At 52.3% G+C, this 20,342-nt stretch overlaps 1 protein-coding gene across 2 annotated transcripts in view; it reads left to right on the plus strand.

Annotated features, from left to right (window-relative positions):
* Positions 1-233: 233 nt before the first annotated feature.
* LOC138350617 (uncharacterized) overlaps positions 234-20,342 on the plus strand; it is a 188,980-nt gene continuing 168,871 nt past the window's right edge. For both annotated transcript variants that reach the window (XR_011222159.1, XM_069301650.1), the window contains exons 1-2: positions 234-3,477; positions 7,376-7,879. Coding sequence is in view for 1 of the 2 variants with exons in the window: in XM_069301650.1 (XP_069157751.1) it covers positions 726-3,477; positions 7,376-7,879 (3,256 nt within the window). In the remaining variant the exon portion in view is untranslated. The remainder of the gene's footprint in view (positions 3,478-7,375; positions 7,880-20,342) is intronic.

Here is a 20,342-nt window from a genome sequence, read left to right on the forward strand (position 1 = left end):
CATATATTTTTGTGTAAGAAAATGAGCACCATTACTCTACCTAAACCAGAAGCCAACACCACAATGATCACAGGAGTTAGGTCAAAATATTGACAAGTTTTAAGTTATAAAATAAAACAAAATGCAGGAGGCAGACTTTGGAATTTTATTTGTTTTAGTGATCTCAAAAATATATTTCTGATCCAATGTTTAACACTAACATCTTGTTTTAATAACGTTAAATTGTTCTTCCAGATGACAGAAATCTGAAGAGTAAAAAGACAGAAGAAATTAACTAGTTAAAGAACAAATTGAAAATAACATATAAATCTGGAACCGAATATTGCATTAACATGTGAACACATTTTGTAAAATTTGGTTTATTTGAGAATTACTTATATTTTGGGTCATTTAAGTGACTATTCTGGTTAGAGCAGTCGGATCATCACCGATTAGATCCGAATTTGATTCCCTGGCAGTGTGAGATGCTCAGCCTCCTGATACCTCTGTTCACCTAGCAGTAAACATTAACCTGGAAATTAGCCAACTGTTGAGGGATGCATCCTGAGGAAGGTCTGTCGTTGGCTTAGGAAGGCCTACACAAACCTAACAAGCTGCCCGTCTCCGACAGTGGGAAACAATGTTATGTTTTTAAACATAATATAATAACAAAACCAGCGTGGGACATTTACTGCTTGTGTGAAACTTGACAACAGTTGTGTGAGGTGAGAATCATAAGGCCCAATATGGCGGCCTCGAGTCCTGTTATCCAACCGGAAGATGTGAACAGACTGCGGTATGGACTGGCTGTGACTAAGGCAGGACGAGACGCGCTAGCAAGTGTGTTTATGTGGTCGTACCTGGGCACCTTCCCAGTAGTGACTTACTTCACTCAGGATTTGGGGTACACCAATGTTCAGTACAGGCGTGTCTTCGATGCTCACCAAAGGGATAAACTCGAAGCTTCCTCTGACGCGGCAACTTTTGACATCACCCTGTTGTATAAACTCCTGCAACGTGTGTGTGGTCTGGCTGAGATCAATGACCCCACGTGGACCACTCCAGGGCCTCAGGGACCATCACTTGAACACCTCATTTACAGCCTGAAGCAACTCCGAAACACATTGGTCCATGATAATGTGGGAATGTCAGAGCAAGATCTTACGTCAACACTGACGGAGCTCAGTGACTTATTGGCCAAGATGCTGGCTGAGGCCGGCGTCCGGTGTGGGACAAACAGCCAGGATGTGGACCACGTGACCAGAGATGTCACCAAGTATGTGACATCTGGTCACATACATACTGGTGGTCTGCTAGAGAAGGTCACAGATATCAGAGAAGAAGTTAAGCAGATGAGCAAGCAGGAACTAACTGACGGGTATAAACTGCTGTACCAAACTGTTCCCGCACCCTGGCTCCACCTCAACATTAACTACAACCCAAGTCTTGCTTTTACACGACTACGACTCCTTGAAGATCCCGTCATAGGGGCAAGACCCTCCCACGCGGCCAAGGGTCAGGATATAAACTATGAAGACATCTTGAGTATGAGACGAGAGGACGGAAGAGTCCCTGAGTGTGTCCTCCTGACGGGGGAAGGTGGTATGGGCAAGACAACTTTACTCAAGCTCATCCTCGAGAAGTGGGTAGAGGACCCTGCTGCCATTCGTCACCTGGGCACTGTGGACCTCGTTTTCTATGTACAGTGCAGGGACTCACATCTTAATACCTTCGATGGTCTCCTCCGCCAGTTACTGCCTCAAACACTTCGTGATTCTGGTGCCGACTTCCAGCTGTTTAAGAAGATAATCTTGAGCTTAAATATATTAGTCCTGATTGACGGCTACGACGAGGTCAACGCCCATTCAGGAAGGCTGGTGGAGGAGCTGTTGCACCTGCCTGGCAAGGTTGTGAGGTTGGTGATAACCACACGGCCGGGGTGGGACCAACACCTGTCACAGCTCGTCCCACACACCAGACCTCGCTGCAACATCCTCGTCTTGGGCATCACTCCAGAACGTCGCGTGGAGTTCGCCGAGAGAACCATCAAGGTGCTGGTGGAGGAAGAGAGCCAACGGAATGTCATCACAGGGAGGTTTACCCAGCGGCTGGAGCAGATGAGTCAGTTCCTGGGTGAGTACCTCAACACTCCACTCACCTTGACCTTGTTGGCGCTGCTCTGTGTCGAGGCTCCAGAAGAATTTAACAACCTCACCACAAACACTCAAGTCTACGAGAAGATTCATGACTTCATAACCAACAAACTGGTGTCCAGACTCACAGACAAACATGTGACCGAATCCAAAGGAAAATGTGACCAGTTTCTGTTGTTCTTTGAAGAGATTAGTTTAAGAGGGATCCTGAGGCAGGAGTACGACCTTTGGCCGGAGACGGAAGCGGAGATTAGGGAGAAGTGTGACACTCTGGGACTGCCGCAGGAGGAGGTCTTGTCCAACTATTTCACAAGAACCAGCTACCGTCGGGGCCTCAATGTGGTGTGGGTGTTTGGCTATTTTCACGCCAGGTACCAGGAGTATTGTGCCAGCAGGGGGCTGGTCGATCTCTTGTTGAGGGTTGAGCAAGACCGAGGTGATCCAGCATCACACCGTGTGTCAGGGAAATGCTCTAAAATCATTGACTGCTTGGTGGATGTTGTGGTGTGGGTGATTGGCTATTTTCACGCCAGGTACCAGGAGTATTGTGCCAGCAGGGGGCTGGTCGATCTCTTGTTGAGGGCTGAGCAAGACCGAGGTGATCCAGCATCACACGGTGTGTCAGGGGAAAGCTCTATAATCATTGACCTCTTGGTGGATGTTGTACGTAAGGAAAAACGCTCCTTGGGAGATCACCTGAGAGGGTCAAAGTTTGATATTGACGACGTGGAACAAGAGTTTAGTGAGCGTCCCAGATGGCAGAACATTTTAGTCAGCATTACCGGGGTGCTGTGTGCCCGGGGAGTAGAGCACAGGTTCATTACTCACATAATTGACCTGTGCGAGATGGTAACACAGGAGACTGACGAAATGTTGAAGCATGTAGCAGAGTCCCGCGGTAGTGAGCTCGTCATCCAAGCCGTGTGTGAGAAGCTGCGTACAGAACACAGGTGGGAAATAGAGAGTGTTGACTCGTGGGTTGTCCTGCCGCTTGTTCTTAAGAAGGTGACACCTAAGATCATTTACCTATTCATAAAGGATCCATCCCAACTAAAGCAGCGCCTGTCTACACTGTCAGTGCTGGCAAAAATGAAGGTAACCATATCCTTAGATCTTGGCTATAGTTTATACAGCAAAGAGAGAAGTGTTATAACAAAACAATGTTTGGAGAGGCTGACAGCCCCCGGCAGTAAGTGTACCTTAGAGAAGTTTGTTGGTGTCTTGTCTGAGGCAGCCATACCCCTCCTGCCTCACACCCTCATGATCCTCCGCCTGCGCCTCACACTACAGCAACTGCCCGTCCTCATCCGTCACCTGCCTCACCTTCCTCACCTGCGGATTCTTGGTATATATTCAGATTTTCCACCATAATTTTTAGGGTTATTTATTAATACCAAAATTACGCAAAGGGCTTCATTCGTCATGTTTAATATAGTAATTCAGATTTACATTGTTTACATATATGTTTACAACCTTATGGACGAAAGACTCCATATATTGTTTACAAACATAATCACCTTAAGGGAGACAAACACCTTATATTGTTTACAAATATATTCATCTTATGGACGACAAACACCTGATATTGTTTACAAATATAGTCACCTTAAGAGCGACAAACACCTTATATTGTTTACAAATATAGTCACCTTAAGAGCGACAAATACCTTATATTGTTTACAAATATATTCATCTTATGGACGACAAACACCTGATATTGTTTACAAATGTAATCACCTCATGGGAGACACACGCCTTATTTTGTTTACAAATATAATCACCTTAAGGGAGACAAACACCTTATATTGTTTACAAACATAATCACCTTAAGGGAGACAAACACCTTATATTGTTTACAAATATAGTCACCTTAAGGGAGACAAACACCTGATATTGTTTACAAACATAATCACCTTAAGGGTGACAAACACCTTATATTGTTTACAAATATAGTCACCTTAAGGGAGACAAACCTTCTACTTTGATTACAAATATAGACTTATTAAGGGCGACTACTTCATGAATAATAAATTTTCGAAACATTCCGCTGCTGTATATATTCTTGTGCATAAATAATTTCATGAAGTATTTAGCGACGCCATACTTTTGGTTCAGATGACTTACCACTTTGACTTTGACTCGTGGTACAGATCTCCCTTCACTGTGACCTAATTCCTGTTCAGGATGACCTTTCACTGTGACCTAATTCCTGCTCAGGATGACCTCTCACTGTGACTTAATTCCTGTTCAAGATGACCTTTCACTGTGACCTAATTCCTGTTCAGGATGACCTTTCTCTGTGACCTAATTCCTGTTCAAGATGACCTTTCACTGTGACCTAATTCCTGTTCAAGATGACCTTTCACTGTGACCTAATTCCTGTTTAAGATGACCTTTCACTGTGACCTAATTCCTGTTCAAGATGACCTTTCACTGTGACCTAATTCCTGTTTAAGATGACCTTTCACTGTGACCTAATTCCTGTTTAAGATGACCTTTTACTGTGACCTAATTCCTGTTCAAGATGACCTTTCACACTGACCTAATTCCTGTTCATGTTGACCTTTCACTGTGACCTAATTCCTGTTCAGGATGACCTTTCACTGTGACCTAATTCCTGTTCAGGATGACCTTTCACTGTGACCTAATTCCTGTTCAAGATGACCTTTTACTGTGACCTAATTCCTGTTCAAGATGACCTTTCACTATTACCTAATTCCTGTTCAAGATGACCTTTCACTGTGACCTAATTCCTGTTCAGGATGACCTTTCACTGTGACCTAATTCCTGTTCAGGATGACGTTTCTCTGTGACCTAATTCCTGTTCAAGATGACCTTTCACTGTGACCTAATTCCTGTTCAAGATGACCTTTCACTGTGACCTAATTCCTGTTTAAGATGACCTTTTACTGTGACCTAATTCCTGTTCAAGATGACCTTTCACTGTGACCTAATTCTAATTCCTGTTCAAGATGACCTTTCACTGTGACTTAATTCCTGTCCAAGATGACCTTTTACTGTGACCTAATTCCTGTTTAAGATGACCTTTTACTGTGACCTAATTCCTGTTCAGGATGACCTTTCACTGTGACCTAATTCCTGTTCAAGATGACCTTTTACTGTGACCTAATTCCTGTTCAAGATGACTTTTAACTGTGACCTAATTTCTGTTCAAGATGACCTTTCACTGTGACCTAATTCGTGTTCAAGATGACCTTTCACTGTGACCTAATTCGTGTTCAAGATGACCTTTCACTGTTACCTAATTCCTGTTCAGGATGACCTTTCACTGTGACCTAATTCCTGTTCAGGATGACCTTTCACTGTGACCTAATTCCTGTTCAAGATGACCTTTTACTGTGACCTAATTCCTGCTCAAGATGACCTTTCACTGTGACCTAATTCCTGTTCAAGATGACCTTTCACTGTGACCTAATTCCTGTTCAAGATGACCTTTCACTGTGACCTAATTCCTGTTCAGGATGCGCTTTCACTGTGACCTAATTCCTGTTTAAGATGACCTTTCTCTGTGACCTAATTCCTGTTCAAGATGACCTTTCACTGTGACCTAATTCCTGTTCAAGATGACCTTTCACTGTGACCTAATTCCTGTTTAAGATGACCTTTTACTGTGACCTAATTCCTGTTTAAGATGACCTTTTATTGTGACCTAATTCCTGTTCAGGATGACCTTTCACTGTGACTTAATTCCTGTTTAAAATGACCTTTTACTGTGACCTAATTCCTGTTCAGGATGACCTTTCACTGTGACCTAATTCCTGTTCAAGATGACCTTTCACACTGACCTAATTCCTGTTCAAGATGACCTTTCACTGTGACCTAATTCCTGTTCAGGATGACCTTTCACTGTGACCTAATTCCTGTTCAAGATGACCTTTTACTGTGACCTAATTCCTGCTCAAGATGACCTTTCACTGTGACCTAATTCCTGTTCAAGATGACCTTTCACTGTGACCTAATTCCTGTTCAAGATGACCTTTCACTGTGACCTAATTCCTGTTTAAGATGACCTTTCTCTGTGACCTAATTCCTGTTCAAGATGACCTTTCACTGTGACCTAATTCCTGTTCAAGATGACCTTTCACTGTGACCTAATTCCTGTTTAAGATGACCTTTTACTGTGACCTAATTCCTGTTTAAGATGACCTTTTATTGTGACCTAATTCCTGTTCAGGATGACCTTTCACTGTGACCTAATTCCTGTTTAAGATGACCTTTTACTGTGACCTAATTCCTGTTCAGGATGACCTTTCACTGTGACCTAATTCCTGTTCAAGATGACCATTCACACTGACCTAATTCCTGTCCAAGATGACTTTTCACTGTGACCTTGATCCCTTGGTTAATTAGACTTTCCGCAACTTTGATCCTTAATTCAGGTGACCCATCAATACCTGTGACCTTGAGACTTGGTCCAGATGACCTTTCACCCTGACCTTGACTTAGTTTATATGACCTTCTAATGCGACCTTGACCATTGATAAAGATGACCATGACTGTGACCTTGACCATGATACAGATGACCTTGACCATTGATACAGATGACCTTGACCATTGATACAGATGACCTTGACTGTGACCTTGACCATTGACACAGATGACCTTGACTGTGACCTTGACCATTGACACAGATGACCTTACCATTGATACAGATGACCTTGACCATTCGTACAGATAAACTTGACAGTTGATAAAGATAACCTTGACTGTGTCCTTGACAATTGATACAGATAACCTTGACTGTGTCCTTGACAATTGATACAGATAACCTTGACTGTGACCTTGACCATTGATACAGATGACCTTGACTGTGACCTTGACCATTGATACAGATGACCTTGACCATTGATACAGATGACCTTGACCATTGCCACAGATGACCTTGACCATTGATACAGATGACCTTGACTATTGATACAGATAACCTTGACAATTGATACAGGTAACCTTGACAATTGATACAGATAACCTTGACTGTGACCTTGACAATTGATACAGATGACCTTGACTGTGACCTTGACAATTGATACAGATGACCTTGACCGTGGCTTTTAAAAGCTATTAATACATAGTTTAGATGCTATTAATACTGTCCAAAATACGGACTTGTCATCAGGTAATAAACCCAGCAGTAAGGTGAGTGGATGGATCAGTATGTCTTCTTGTTATATCTTAGAACATACCAGTAACGACCGTGACTGTATCTCAGTGTATGTCTTCAGACATTGACCTGGACGCCAGGAGCTACGGGGACCCGGACACCCTGGACGCCACGGGCTACGTGGACCCGGACACCCTGGACGCCACGAGCTACGTGGACCCGGACACCCTGGACGCCACGGGCTACGTGGACCCGGACACCCTGGACGCCACGGGCTACGTAGACCCGGACACCCTGGACGCCACGGGCTACGTGGACCCGGACACCCTGGACGCCAGGGGCTACGTGGACCCGGACACCCTGGACGCCACGGGCTACGTGGACCCGGACACCCTGGACGCCACGGGCTACGTGGACCCGGACACCCTGGACGCCACGGGCTACGTGGACCCGGACACACTGGACACTCTGCCGTACCAGGGAAGGATACTCAACCTGACCATCAGGCGGGACCTCACTGATGACGACCGCGCCATAGACTGGTGCTGCCACCTGGTGGCTCAGCTGTGTCCTCCCTCAAGAGGAGGGTATAGTGACCTGAACTTCTGTAACACGCGTCTCACCAGTATGTATTGACGACATTTTAACACGTGAATATCTATAACTCAGTTGTTTAATTCACAGTGCTTCCAGTGGTTTCAAAAATATTTTTACATTAAAAGTGATGAATTAGAGAACTTATAATGCTTCTTGAGTAACTTTGAGCACCGTTTAGCGACCAAGAATATTCATTAAGCAAGCTTCACTGCTTATAAGATAACACTGATCAATATTTAGCCCAACATTCTCTTGCTTAATACAAGCTAGATTTACTTGATATAAGTTTTCTTTGGCATGAGTGTGTGACATAGACAGGTGTAGGTGGGGAGAGTAGCCAGGTGTGGGCTTTAGTGTTCCCTCTCATGTGCAGGTGTGGATGGGGAGAGTAGCCAGGTGTGGGCTGTAGTGTTCCCTCTCATGTGCAGGTGTGGGGTGGGAGAGTAGCCAGGTGTGGGCTTTAGTATTTCCTCTCATCTACAGGTGTGGGGAGGGAGAGTAGCCAGGTGTGGGCTTTAGTGTTCCCTCTCATGTGCAGGTGTGGGTGGGGAGAGTAGCCAGGTGTGGGCTTTAGTGTTCCCTCTCATGTGCAGGTGTGGGTGGGGAGAGTAGCCAGGTGTGGGCTTTAGTGTTCCCTCTCATGTGCAGGTGTGGGGAGGGAGAGTAGCCAGGTGTAGGCTTTAGTGTTCCCTCTCATGTGCAGGTGTGGGTCGGGAGAGTAGCCAAGTGTGGTCTTCCGTGTTCCCTCTCATGTGCAGGTGTGGGTCGGGAGAGTAGCCAGGTGTGGGCTTTATTGTTCCCTCTCATGTGCAGGTGTGGGTGGGGAGAGTAGCCAGGTGTGGGCTTTAGTGTTCCCTCTCATGTGCAGGTGTGGGTCGGGAGAGTAGCCAAGTGTGGGCTTTAGTGTTCCCTCTCATCTACAGGTGTGGGTCGGGAGAGTAGCCAGGTGTGACAACGTTTGTTTTCATGTATTAGCTACGATATTGTTTGGTTGTAAATAAGTTGTCACAACTTACTGCACAACTTTGGCTAAACAATTTTGAGACCGTGTCGCAACCTTAAATGTTGCATAAAACTCGTTTTCCTGATTGATGGAATATATATAAAAAATGTAGAAATATATTAAAAATATATTTCTACATATAATAGAAATAAAATTGAAGCATAATAAAAGGTAGGTTAAAAATATTTTATTCATTACTTTCACTTAATGGAGAATCCATGGTAGTTGTGGTGGAATTGTTGCTGGGTTGTGGTTGGTGGCAGTGGTGGGTGATGTTTATTGTTGGTGGTAGTGGTTGGTTCTAGTGGTGGTTAATAGTTGTGGTTGGTTCTAGTGGTGGTTAATAGTTGTGGTTGGTGGTGGTGGTGGTTGATTGCTGTGGTTGGTAATTGTGGTGGCTGATGGTTGTGATTAGTGGTAGGGGTGGTTAATGTTAATGGTGGTCGAGGTTGTGGTGGTTTATGGTATCTGGCTCTGCTCCACTACCCTACTCAACCTCTGCACAACTACCCTCCTCCTCCTTTGCACCACTACCCTCCTCCTCCTCTGCTCCACTACCCTCCTCCACCTCTGCACCACTACCCTCCTCCGCTGCACCACTACCCTCCTCATCCTCTGACCCACTACCCTCCTCCTCTGCACCACTACCCTCATCCTCCTCTGCACCACTACCCTCCTCCTCTGCACCACTACCCTCCTCCTCTGCACCACTACCCTCCTCCTCCTCTGCACCACTACCCTCCTCCTCTGCACCACTACCATTCTCCTCTGCTCAACTTACCTCCTCTTCTCTGAACCTCTACTCTCCTCCTCCTCTGCACCACTACCCTCCTCCTCTGAACCACTACCCTCCTCCTCTGCACCACTACCCTCCTCATCCTCTGCCCACTACCCTCCTCCTCTGAACCACTACCCTCCTCCTCTGCACCACTACCCTCCTCATCCTCTGCACCACTACCCTCTTCCTCCTCTGCACCACTGCTCTCCTCCTCTGCACCACTACCCTCCTCCTCTGCACCACTGCCCTCCTCCTCTGCACAGCTACCCTTCTCCTATGCACCACTACCCACCTCCTTCTCTGCACCACTACCCTCCTCCTCTGCACCACTACCCTCCTCCTCCTCTGAACCACTGCCCTCCTCCTCTTCACAACTACCCTCCTCCTTCTCTGCACCACTACCCTCCTCCGCTGCTCCACTACCCTCCTCCTCTGCACCACTACCCTCCTCCTCCTCTACACCACTACCCTCTTCCTCTGCACCACTACCCTCCTTCTCTGCACCGCAACCCTCCTCCTCTGCTCAACTTCCGTCCTCTTTCTCTGCACCTCTACTCTCCTCCTCCTCTGCATCACTACCCTCCTCCCCCTCCTCACCACTACCCTCCACCTCTGCACCACTACCATCCTCCTCTGCACCACTACCCTCCTCCTCTGCACCACTACCCTCCTCCTCTGCACCACTACCCTCCTCTGCGGCACTACCCTCCTCCTCTGCACCACTATCCTCCTCCTCTGCACCACTACCCTCCTCCTCCTCTGCACTACTACCCTCCTCCTCCTCTGCACTACTACTCTCCTCGTCTACACCACTACCCTCCTCCTCCTCCTGTGGACCACTACCCTCCTTCTTCTGTGGACCACTACTCTCCTCCTCCTCTGCACCACTAGCCTCCTCCTCTGCACCACTACCCTCCTCCTCTGCACCTCTGCCCTCCTCCTCTGCACCACTACCCTCCTCCGCTGCACCACTACCCTCCTCCTCTGGACCACTACCCTCCTCATCCTCTGCACCACTACCCTCTTCCTCCTCTGCACCACTGCTCTCCTCCTCTGCACCCCTACCCTCCTCCTCTGCACCACTGCCCTCCTCCTCTGCACAGCTACCCTCCTCCTATGCACCACTACCCTCCTCCTTCTCTGCACCACTACCCTCCTCCTCTGCACCACTACCCTCCTCCTCCTATGCACCACTGCCCTCCTCCTCTTCACCACTACCCTACTCCTTCTCTGCACCACTAACCTCCTCCGCAACACCACTACCCTCCTCCTCTGCACCACTACCCTCCTCCTCCTCTGCACCGCAACCCTCCTCCTCTGCTCAACTTTCCTCCTCTTTCTCTGCACCTCTACTCTCCTCCTCCTCTGCATCACTACCCTCCTCCCCCTCCTCACCACTACCCTCCTCCTCTGCACCACTACCCTCCTCCTCCTCTGCACCACTACCCTCCTCCTCCTCTGCACCACTACCCTCCTCCTCTGCACCACTACGCTTCTCCTCGGCACCTCTACCCTCCTCCTCTGCACCACTACCCTCCACCTCTGCACCACTACCATCCTCCTCTGCACCACTACCCTCCTCCTCTGCACCACTACCCTCCTCCTCTGCACCACTACCCTCCTCTGCAGCACTACCCTCCTCCTCTGCACCACTACCCTCCTCCTCTGCACCACTACCCTCCTCCTCCTCTGCACTACTACCCTCCTCCTTCTCTGCACTAATACTCTCCTCGTCTACACCACTACCCTCCTCCTCCTCCTGTGGACCACTACCCTCCTCCTCCTCCTGTGGACCACTACCCTCCTCCTCCTCTGCACCACTAGCCTCCTCCTCTGCACCACTACCCTCCTCCTCTGCACCTCTGCCCTCCTCCTCTGCACCACTACCCTCCTCCGCTGCACCACTACCCTCCTCCTCTGCACCACTACCCTCCTCCTCTGCACCACTACCCTCCTCCTCCTCTGAACCACTACCCTCCTCCTCTGTACCACTAGCCTCCTCCTCTGCACCACTACCCTCCTCCTCTGCACCACTGCCCTCCTCCTCTGCACCACTACCCTCCTCCTCTGCACCACTGCCCTCCTCCTCTGCACCACTACCCTCCTCCGCTGCACCACTACCCTCCTCCGCTGCACCACTACCTTCCTCCTCTGCACCACTATCCTCCTCTTCCTATGCACCACTTCCCTCCTCCTCTGCTCAACTTCCGTCCTCTTTCTCTGCACCTCTACTCTCCTCCTCCTCTGCATCACTACCCTCCTCCCCCTCCTCACCACTACCCTCCTCCTCTGCACCACTACGCTCCTCCTCCTCTGCACCACTACCCTCCTCCTCTGCACCACTACGCTTCTCCTCGGCACCTCTACCCTCCTCCTCTGCACCACTACCCTCCACCTCTGCACCACTACCATCCTCCTCTGCACCACTACCCTCCTCCTCTGCACCACTACCCTCCTCCTCTGCACCACTACCCTCCTCTGCAGCACTACCCTCCTCCTCTGCACCACTATCCTCCTCCTCTGCACCACTACCCTCCTCCTCCTCTGCACTACTACCCTCCTCCTCCTCTGCACTACCACTCTCCTCGTCTACACCACTACCCTCCTCCTCCTCCTGTGGACCACTACCCTCCTTCTTCTGTGGACCACTACTCTCCTCCTCCTCTGCACCACTAGCCTCCTCCTCTGCACCACTACCCTCCTCCTCTGCACCTCTGCCTTCCTCCTCTGCACCACTACCCTCCTCCGCTGCACCACTACCCTCCTCCTCTGGACCACTACCCTCCTCATCCTCTGCACCACTACCCTCTTCCTCCTCTGCACCACTGCTCTCCTCCTCTGCACCCCTACCCTCCTCCTCTGCACCACTGCCCTCATCCTCTGCACAGCTACCCTCCTCCTATGCACCACTACCCTCCTCCTTCTCTGCACCACTACCCTCCTCCTCTGCACCACTACCCTCCTCCTCCTATGCACCACTGCCCTCCTCCTCTTCACCACTACCCTACTCCTTCTCTGCACCACTAACCTCCTCCGCAGCACCACTACCCTCCTCCTCTGCACCACTACCCTCCTCCTCCTCTGCACCACTACCCTCTTCCTCTGCACCACTACCCTCCTCCTCTGCACCGCAACCCTCCTCTTCTGCTCAACTTTCCTCCTCTTTCTCTGCACCTCTACTCTCCTCCTCCTCTGCATCACTACCCTCCTCCCCCTCCTCACCACTACCCTCCTCCTTTGCACCACTACCCTCCTCCTCCTCTGCACCACTACCCTCCTCCTCTGCACCACTACGCTTCTCCTCGGCACCTCTACCCTCCTCCTCTGCACCACTACCATCCTCCTCTGCACCACTACCCTCCTCCTCTGCACCACTACCCTCCTCCTCTGCACCACTACCCTCCTCTGCAGCACTACCCTCCTCCTCTGCACCACTACCCTCCTCCTCTGCACCACTACCCTCCTCCTCCTCTGCACTACTACCCTCCTCCTTCTCTGCACTAATACTCTCCTCGTCTACACCACTACCCTCCTCCTCCTCCTGTGGACCACTACCCTCCTCCTCCTCCTGTGGACCACTACCCTCCTCCTCCTCTGCACCACTAGCCTCCTCCTCTGCACCACTACCCTCCTCCTCTGCACCTTTGCCCTCCTCCTCTGCACCACTACCCTCCTCCGCTGCACCACTACCCTCCTCCTCTGCACCACTACCCTCCTCCTCCTCTGAACCACTACCCTCCTCCTCCTCTGCACCACTAGCCTCCTCCTCTGCACCACTACCCTCCTCCTCTGCACCTCTGCCCTCTTCCTCTGCACCACTGCCCTCCTCCTCTGCACCACTACCCTCCTCCTCTGCACCACTGCCCTCCTCCTCTGCACCACTACCCTCCTCCGCTGCACCACTACCCTCCTCCGCTGCACCACTACCTTCCTCCTCTGCACCACTATCCTCCTCTTCCTAAGCACCACTTCCCTCCTCCTCTGCTCAACTTCCGTCCTCTTTCTCTGCACCTCTACTCTCCTCCTCTTCTGCATCACTACCCTCATCCCCCTCCTCACCACTACCCCCTCCTCTGCACCACTACCCTCCTCTTCCTCTGCACAACTTCTCTCCTCTGCACCACTACCCTGCCCCTTCTCTGCACCACTACTCTCCTCCTCCTTTGCACCACTACCCTTCCCTTGCTCTGCACCACTACCCTCCTCTTCCTCTGCACCACTACCCTCCTCGTCATCCTCTGACCCACTACCCTCCTCCTCCTCTGCACCACTACCCTCCTCCTCCTCTGCACCACTACCCTTCCCTTGCTCTGCACCACTACCCTCCTCCTCTGCACCACTACGCTCCTCCTCCTCAGCAGCACTACAAACCTACTCCTCCTCTGCACCACTACCCTCCTCCTCGTCTGCACCACTACCCTCCTCCTCTTCTGCACCAGTACCCTCCTACTTCTCCTCTGCAGCACTACCCTCCTCCCTCTCCTCACCACTACCCTCCTCCTCGTCTGCACCACTACCCTCCTCCTCTGCACCACTACCCTCCTCCTCTGCACCACTACCCTCCTCCTCTGCACCACTACCCTCCTCCTCTGCACCACTACCCTCCTCCTCTTCTGCAGCACTACCCTCCTACTTCTCCTCTGCAGCACTACCCTTCTCCTCTGCACCACTACCCTCCTCCTCCTCTGCACCACTACCCTCCTCCTCCTCTGCTCCAATACCCTCCTCCTCTGCACCACTACCCTCCTCCTCTGCACCACTACCCTCCTCCTCTGCACCACTACCCTCCTCCTCTGCACCATTCCTTAAACGTCCTTTGCGCTACTACCCTCCTCCTCCTCTGCACAACTTCTCTCCTCTGCACCACTACCCTGCCCCTTCTCTGCACCTCTACTCTCCTAATCCTCTGCACCACTACACTTCCCCTGCTCTGCACCACTACCCTCCTCTTCCTGTGTACCACTACCCTCCTCCACCTTTGCACCACTATCCTCCTATTCCGCTGTACCACTACCCTCCTCCTCCTCTGCACCACTACCCTCCTCCTCTGCACCACTACCCTCCTCCTCCTCTGCACCACAACCCTCCCACTCTGCACCACTACCCTCCTCCTTTGCACCACTACTCTCCTCCTCCACTGAACCATTAACCTCCTCCTCTGCACCAAAACCCACCTCCTCCTCCTCCTCTGTACCACTCACCTGCTCCTCCTCCGCACCACTACCCTCCTCCTCCTCTGCACCACTACCTTCCGCTTTCTCGTCTGCACCACTACCCTCCTCCTCCTTTCCACCATATCCTCCTCCTCTGCAGCAATATCCTCCTCCTCCTCTGCACCACTACTCTCCTCCTCCTCTGCACCAAAACCCACCTCCTCCTCCTCTGTACCACTAACCTCCTCCTCCTCCTGTGTACCACTAACCTCCTTCTATGCACCACTACCCTCCTCCTCCTTTGCACCACTACCCTCCTCCTCCTCTTCTGCACCACTACCCTCCTCCTCCTTTCCACCATATCCTCCTCCTCTGCACCACTACCCTCCTCCTCCTCTGCACCACTACCCTCCTCCTCTGCACTACTACCCTTCTCCTCTGCACCACTACCTTCCTCCTCTGCACCACAACCCTCCTACTTCTCCTCTGTTCCACTACCCTCCTCCTCTTTTCCACCATATCCTCCTCCTCCTCCTCCTCTGCACCACTACCCTCCTCCTCCTCTGCACCACTTCCCTCTTCCTCTACACCACTACCCTCCTCCTCTGCACCACTACCCTCCTCCTCATCTGCACCACTACCCTCCTCCTCCTCTGCACCACTACACTCCTCCTTCTCTGCACCACTACCATCCTCCTCCTCCTCAGCACCACTACCCTCCTCCTCCTCTGCAACACTACCCTCCTCCTCCACTGCACCACTACCCTCCTTCTTTGCACCACTACTCTCCTTCTCCTCTGCATCACTACCCTCCCCCTCCTCTGCACCACTACCCTCCTCCTCTGCACCACTACCCTCTTCCTCCTCTGCACCACTACCCTCATCCTCCTCTGCACCACTACCGTCTTTTTCTGCACCACTACCCTCCTCTTCCTCTGCATCACTACCCTCCTCCTCCTCTGCACCACTACCCTCCTCCTCCTCTGCACCACTACCCTTCCCTTGCTCTGCACCACTACCCTCCTCCTCTGCACCACTACGCTCCTCCTCCTCAGCAGCACCACTACCCTCCTCCCCCTCCTCACCACTACCCTCCTCCTCGTCTGTACCACTACCCTCTTCCTCCTCTGCACCACTACCCTCCTCCTCCTCTGCTCCAATACCCTCCTACTCTGCACCACTACCCTCCTCCTCTGCACCACTACCCTCCTCCTCTGCACCACTACCCTCCTCCTCTGCACCATTCCTTAAACGTCCTCTGCGCTACTACCCTCCTCCTCCTCTGCACAACTTCTCTCCTCTGCACCACTACCCTGCCCCTTCTCTGCACCTCTACTCTCCTAATCCTCTGCACCACTACCCTCCTCCACCTTTGCACCACTACCCTCCTCCTCTGTACCACTACCCTTCTCCTCCTCTGCATCACTACCCTGCTCCTCCTCTGCACCACTACCCTCTTCCTCTGCACCACTACCGTTCTCCTCCTCTGCATCACTACCCTCCTCCTCCTCTGCACCACTACCCTCTTCCTCTGCACCACTACACTTCTCCTCCTCTGCATTACTACCCTCTTCCTCCTCTGCACCACTACCCTCATCCTCCTCTGCACCACTACCCTCCTGCTCTGCACCACTACCCTTCTCCTCCTCTGCATCACTACCCTCCTCCTCCTCTGCACCACTACCCTCTTCCTACTCTGCACCACTACCCTCCTCCTCTGCACAACTACCCTTCTCCTCCTTTGCATCACTACCCTCCTCCTCCTCTGCACCACTACCCTCTTCCTCCTCTGCACCACTACCCTCCTCCTCTGCACCACTACACTCCTCCTCCTCTGCATCACTACCCTCCTCCTGCTCCTCTGCACCGCTACCCTCCTCATCTTCTGCACCACTACCCTTCTCCTCCTCTGCAGCACTACCCTCCTCCTCCTCCTCCTCCTCAGCACCACTACCCTCCTCCTCCTCTGCACCACTACCCTCCTCCTCCACTGCACCACTACCCTCCTCCTCTGCACCACTACCCTCCTCTTCCTCTGCATCACTACCCTCCTCCTCCTCTGTATCACTGCCCTCCTCCTCCTCTGCACCACTACCCTCCTCCTCCTCTGCACCACTACCCTCCCCCTCTGCACCATTACCCTCTTCCTCCTCTGCACCACTACCCTCCTCCTCTGCACATCTACCCTCCTCCTCTGCACCAGTACCCTTTTCCTCAGCACCACTACCCTCCTCTTCCTCTGCATCACTATCCTCCTCCTCCTCTGCACCACTACCCTCCTCCTCTGCACCACTAGCCTCCTCTTCCTCTGCATCACTACCCTCCTCCTCCTCTGCATCACTAACCTCCTCCTCCTCTGCACCACTACCCTCCTCCTCTGCACCACTACCCTCTTCCTCCTCTGCACCACTACCCTCCTCCTCTGCACCACTACCCTCCTCTTCCTCTGCATCACTATCCTCCTCCTCCTCTGCACCACTACCCTCCTCCTCTGCACCACTACCCTCCTCTTCCTCTGCATCACTACCCTCCTCTTCCTCTGCATCACTATCCTCCTCCTCCTCTGCACCACTACCCTCCTCCTCTGCACCACTACCCTCATCCTCTTCTGCACCACTACCCTCTTCCTCTGCACCACTACCCTCCTCTTCTGCATCACTATCCTCCTCTTCCTCTGCATCACTACCCTCCTCCTCCTCTGCACTACTACCCTCCTCCCCGTCTGCGCCACTACCCTCCTACTCTTCCTTCTCCTCTGCACCACTACCCTCATCCTCCCCTGAACCACTACCCTCCTCCTCTTCTGCACCTCTACTCTCCTCCTCCTCTCACCACTACCCTCCTCCTCCACTGCACCACTACCCTCCTCCTCTGCACCACTACCCTCCTCCTCCTCTGCACCACTACCCTCCTCCTCCTCTGGACCACTACCCTCCTCCTTCTCAGCACCACTACCCTCCTCCCACTCTGCGCCACTACCCTTCTCCTCCTCCTCCTCCTCTTCTGCACCACTACCACTCAACCTCCATTGAACCACTATCCTCCTCTTCCTTTGCACCACTACCCTAATCCTCCTCTGCACCACTACCCTCCTCTTCCTCTGCACCACTACCCTCCTCCTCCACTGCACCACTACCCTCCTCCTCTGCACCACTACCCTCCTCCTTCTCAGCACCACTACCCTCCTCCCACTCTGCGCCACTACCCTTCTCCTCCTCCTCCTCCTCTTCTGCACCACTACCCCTGAACCTCCATTGCACCACTATCCTCCTCTTCTTCTGCACCACTACCCTAATCCTCCTCTGCACCACTACCCTCCTCTTCCTCTGCACCACTACCCTCTTCCTCTTCTGCACCACTACCCTCCTCCTCTGCACCACTACCCTCCTCCTCTGCACCACTACCCTCTTCCTCGTATTCACCACTACCCTTCTCCTCTGCACCACTACCCTCCTCCTTTGCACCACTACCCTCTTCCTCCTTTGCACCACTACCCTCCTCCTCCTCTGCACCACTACCCTCCTCCTCCTATGCACCACAACCCTCCCCCTCTGCACCACACCCTCCTCCTGTGCACCACTACTCTCCTCCTCCACTGAACCATTAACCTCCTCCTCTGCACCAAAACCCACCTCCTCCTCCTCTGTACCACTAACCTCCTCCTCCTCTGCACCACTACCCTCCTCCTCCTCTGCACCACTACCTTCCGCTTTCTCGTCTGCACCACTACCCTCCTCCTCCTTTCCACCATATCCTCCTCCTCTGCAGCAATATCCTCCTCCTCCTCTACACCACTACTCTCCTCCTCCTCTGCACCAAAACCCACTTCCTCCTCCTCTGTACCACTAACCTCCTCCTCCTCCTCTGTACCACTAACCTCCTTCTCTGCACCACTACCCTCCTCCTCCTTTGCACCACTACCCTCCTCCTCCTCTTCTGCACCACTACCCTCCTCCTCCTTTACACCATATCCTCCTCCTCTGCACCGCTACCCTCCTCCTCCTCTGCACCACTACCCTCCTCCTCTGCACTACTACCCTCCTCCTCTGCACCACTACCTTCCTCCTCTGCACCACTACCCTCCTACTTCTCCTCTGTTCCACTACCCTCCTCCTCTTTTCCACCATATCCTCCTCCTCCTCCTCTTCTGCACCACTACCCTCCTCCTCCTCTGCACCACTTTCCTCTTCCTCTACACCACTACCCTCCTCCTCTGCACCACTACCCTCCTCCTCATCTGCACCACTACCCTCCACCTCCTCTGCACCACTACCCTCCTCCTTCTCTGCACCACTACCCTCCTCCTCCTCCTCAGCACCACTACCCTCCTCCTCCTCTGCAACACTTCCCTCCTCCTCCACTGCACCACTACCCTCCTTCTCTGCACCACTACCGTCCTCTTCCTCTGCATTACTACCCTCTTCCTCCTCTGCACCACTACCCTCATCTTCCTCTGCACCACTACCCTCCTCCTCTGCACCACTACCCTTCTCCTCCTCTGCATCACTACCCTCCTCCTCCTCTGCACCACTACCCTCTTCCTACTCTGCACCACTACCCTCCTCCTCTGCACCACTACCCTTCTCCTCCTCTGCATCACTACCCTCCTCCTCCTCTGCACCCCTACCCTCTTCCTCCTCTGCACCACTACCCTCCTCCTCTGCACCACTACACTCCTCCTCCTCTGCATCACTACCCTCCTCCTGCTCTTCTGCACAGCTACCCTCCTCATCTTCTGCACCACTACCCTTCTCCTCCTCTGCAGCACTACCCTCCTCCTCCTCCTCAGCACCACTACCCTCCTCCTCCTCTGCACCACTACCCTCCTCCTCCACTGAACCACTACCCTCCTCCTCTGCACCACTACCCTCCTCTTCCTCTGCATCATTACCCTCCTCCTCCTCTGTATCACTGCCCTCCTCCTCCTCTGCACCACTACCCTCCTCCTCCTCTGCACCACTACCCTCCTCCTCTGCACCACTACCCTCTTCCTCCTCTGCACCACTACCCTCCTCCTCTGCACCACTACCCTCCTCCTCTGCACCAGTACCCTTTTCCTCAGCACCACTACCCTCCTCTTCCTCTGCATCACTATCCTCCTCCTCCTCTGCACCACTACCCTCCTCCTCTGCACCACTACCCTCCTCTTCCTCTGCATCACTACCCTCCTCCTCCTCTGCATCACTAACCTCCTCCTCCTCTGCACCACTACCCTCCTCCTCTGCACCACTACCCTCTTCCTCCTCTGCACCACTACCCTCCCCCTCTGCACCACTACCCTTTTCCTCAGCACCACTACCCTCCTCTTCCTCTGCATCACTATCCTCCTCCTCCTCTGCACCACTACCCTCCTCCTCTGCACCACTACCCTCATCCTCTTCTGCACCACTACCCTCTTCCTCTGCACCACAACCCTCCTCATCTGCATCACTATCCTCCTCTTCCTCTGCATCACTACCCTCCTCCTCCTCTGCACTACTACCCTCCTCCCCGTCTGCGCCACTACCCTCCTACTCTTCCTTCTCCTCTGCACCACTACCCTCATCCTCCCCTGAAC

This window comes from Procambarus clarkii, chromosome 46 (assembly GCF_040958095.1).
Source record: "Procambarus clarkii isolate CNS0578487 chromosome 46, FALCON_Pclarkii_2.0, whole genome shotgun sequence".
NCBI lineage: Eukaryota > Metazoa > Arthropoda > Malacostraca > Decapoda > Cambaridae > Procambarus > Procambarus clarkii.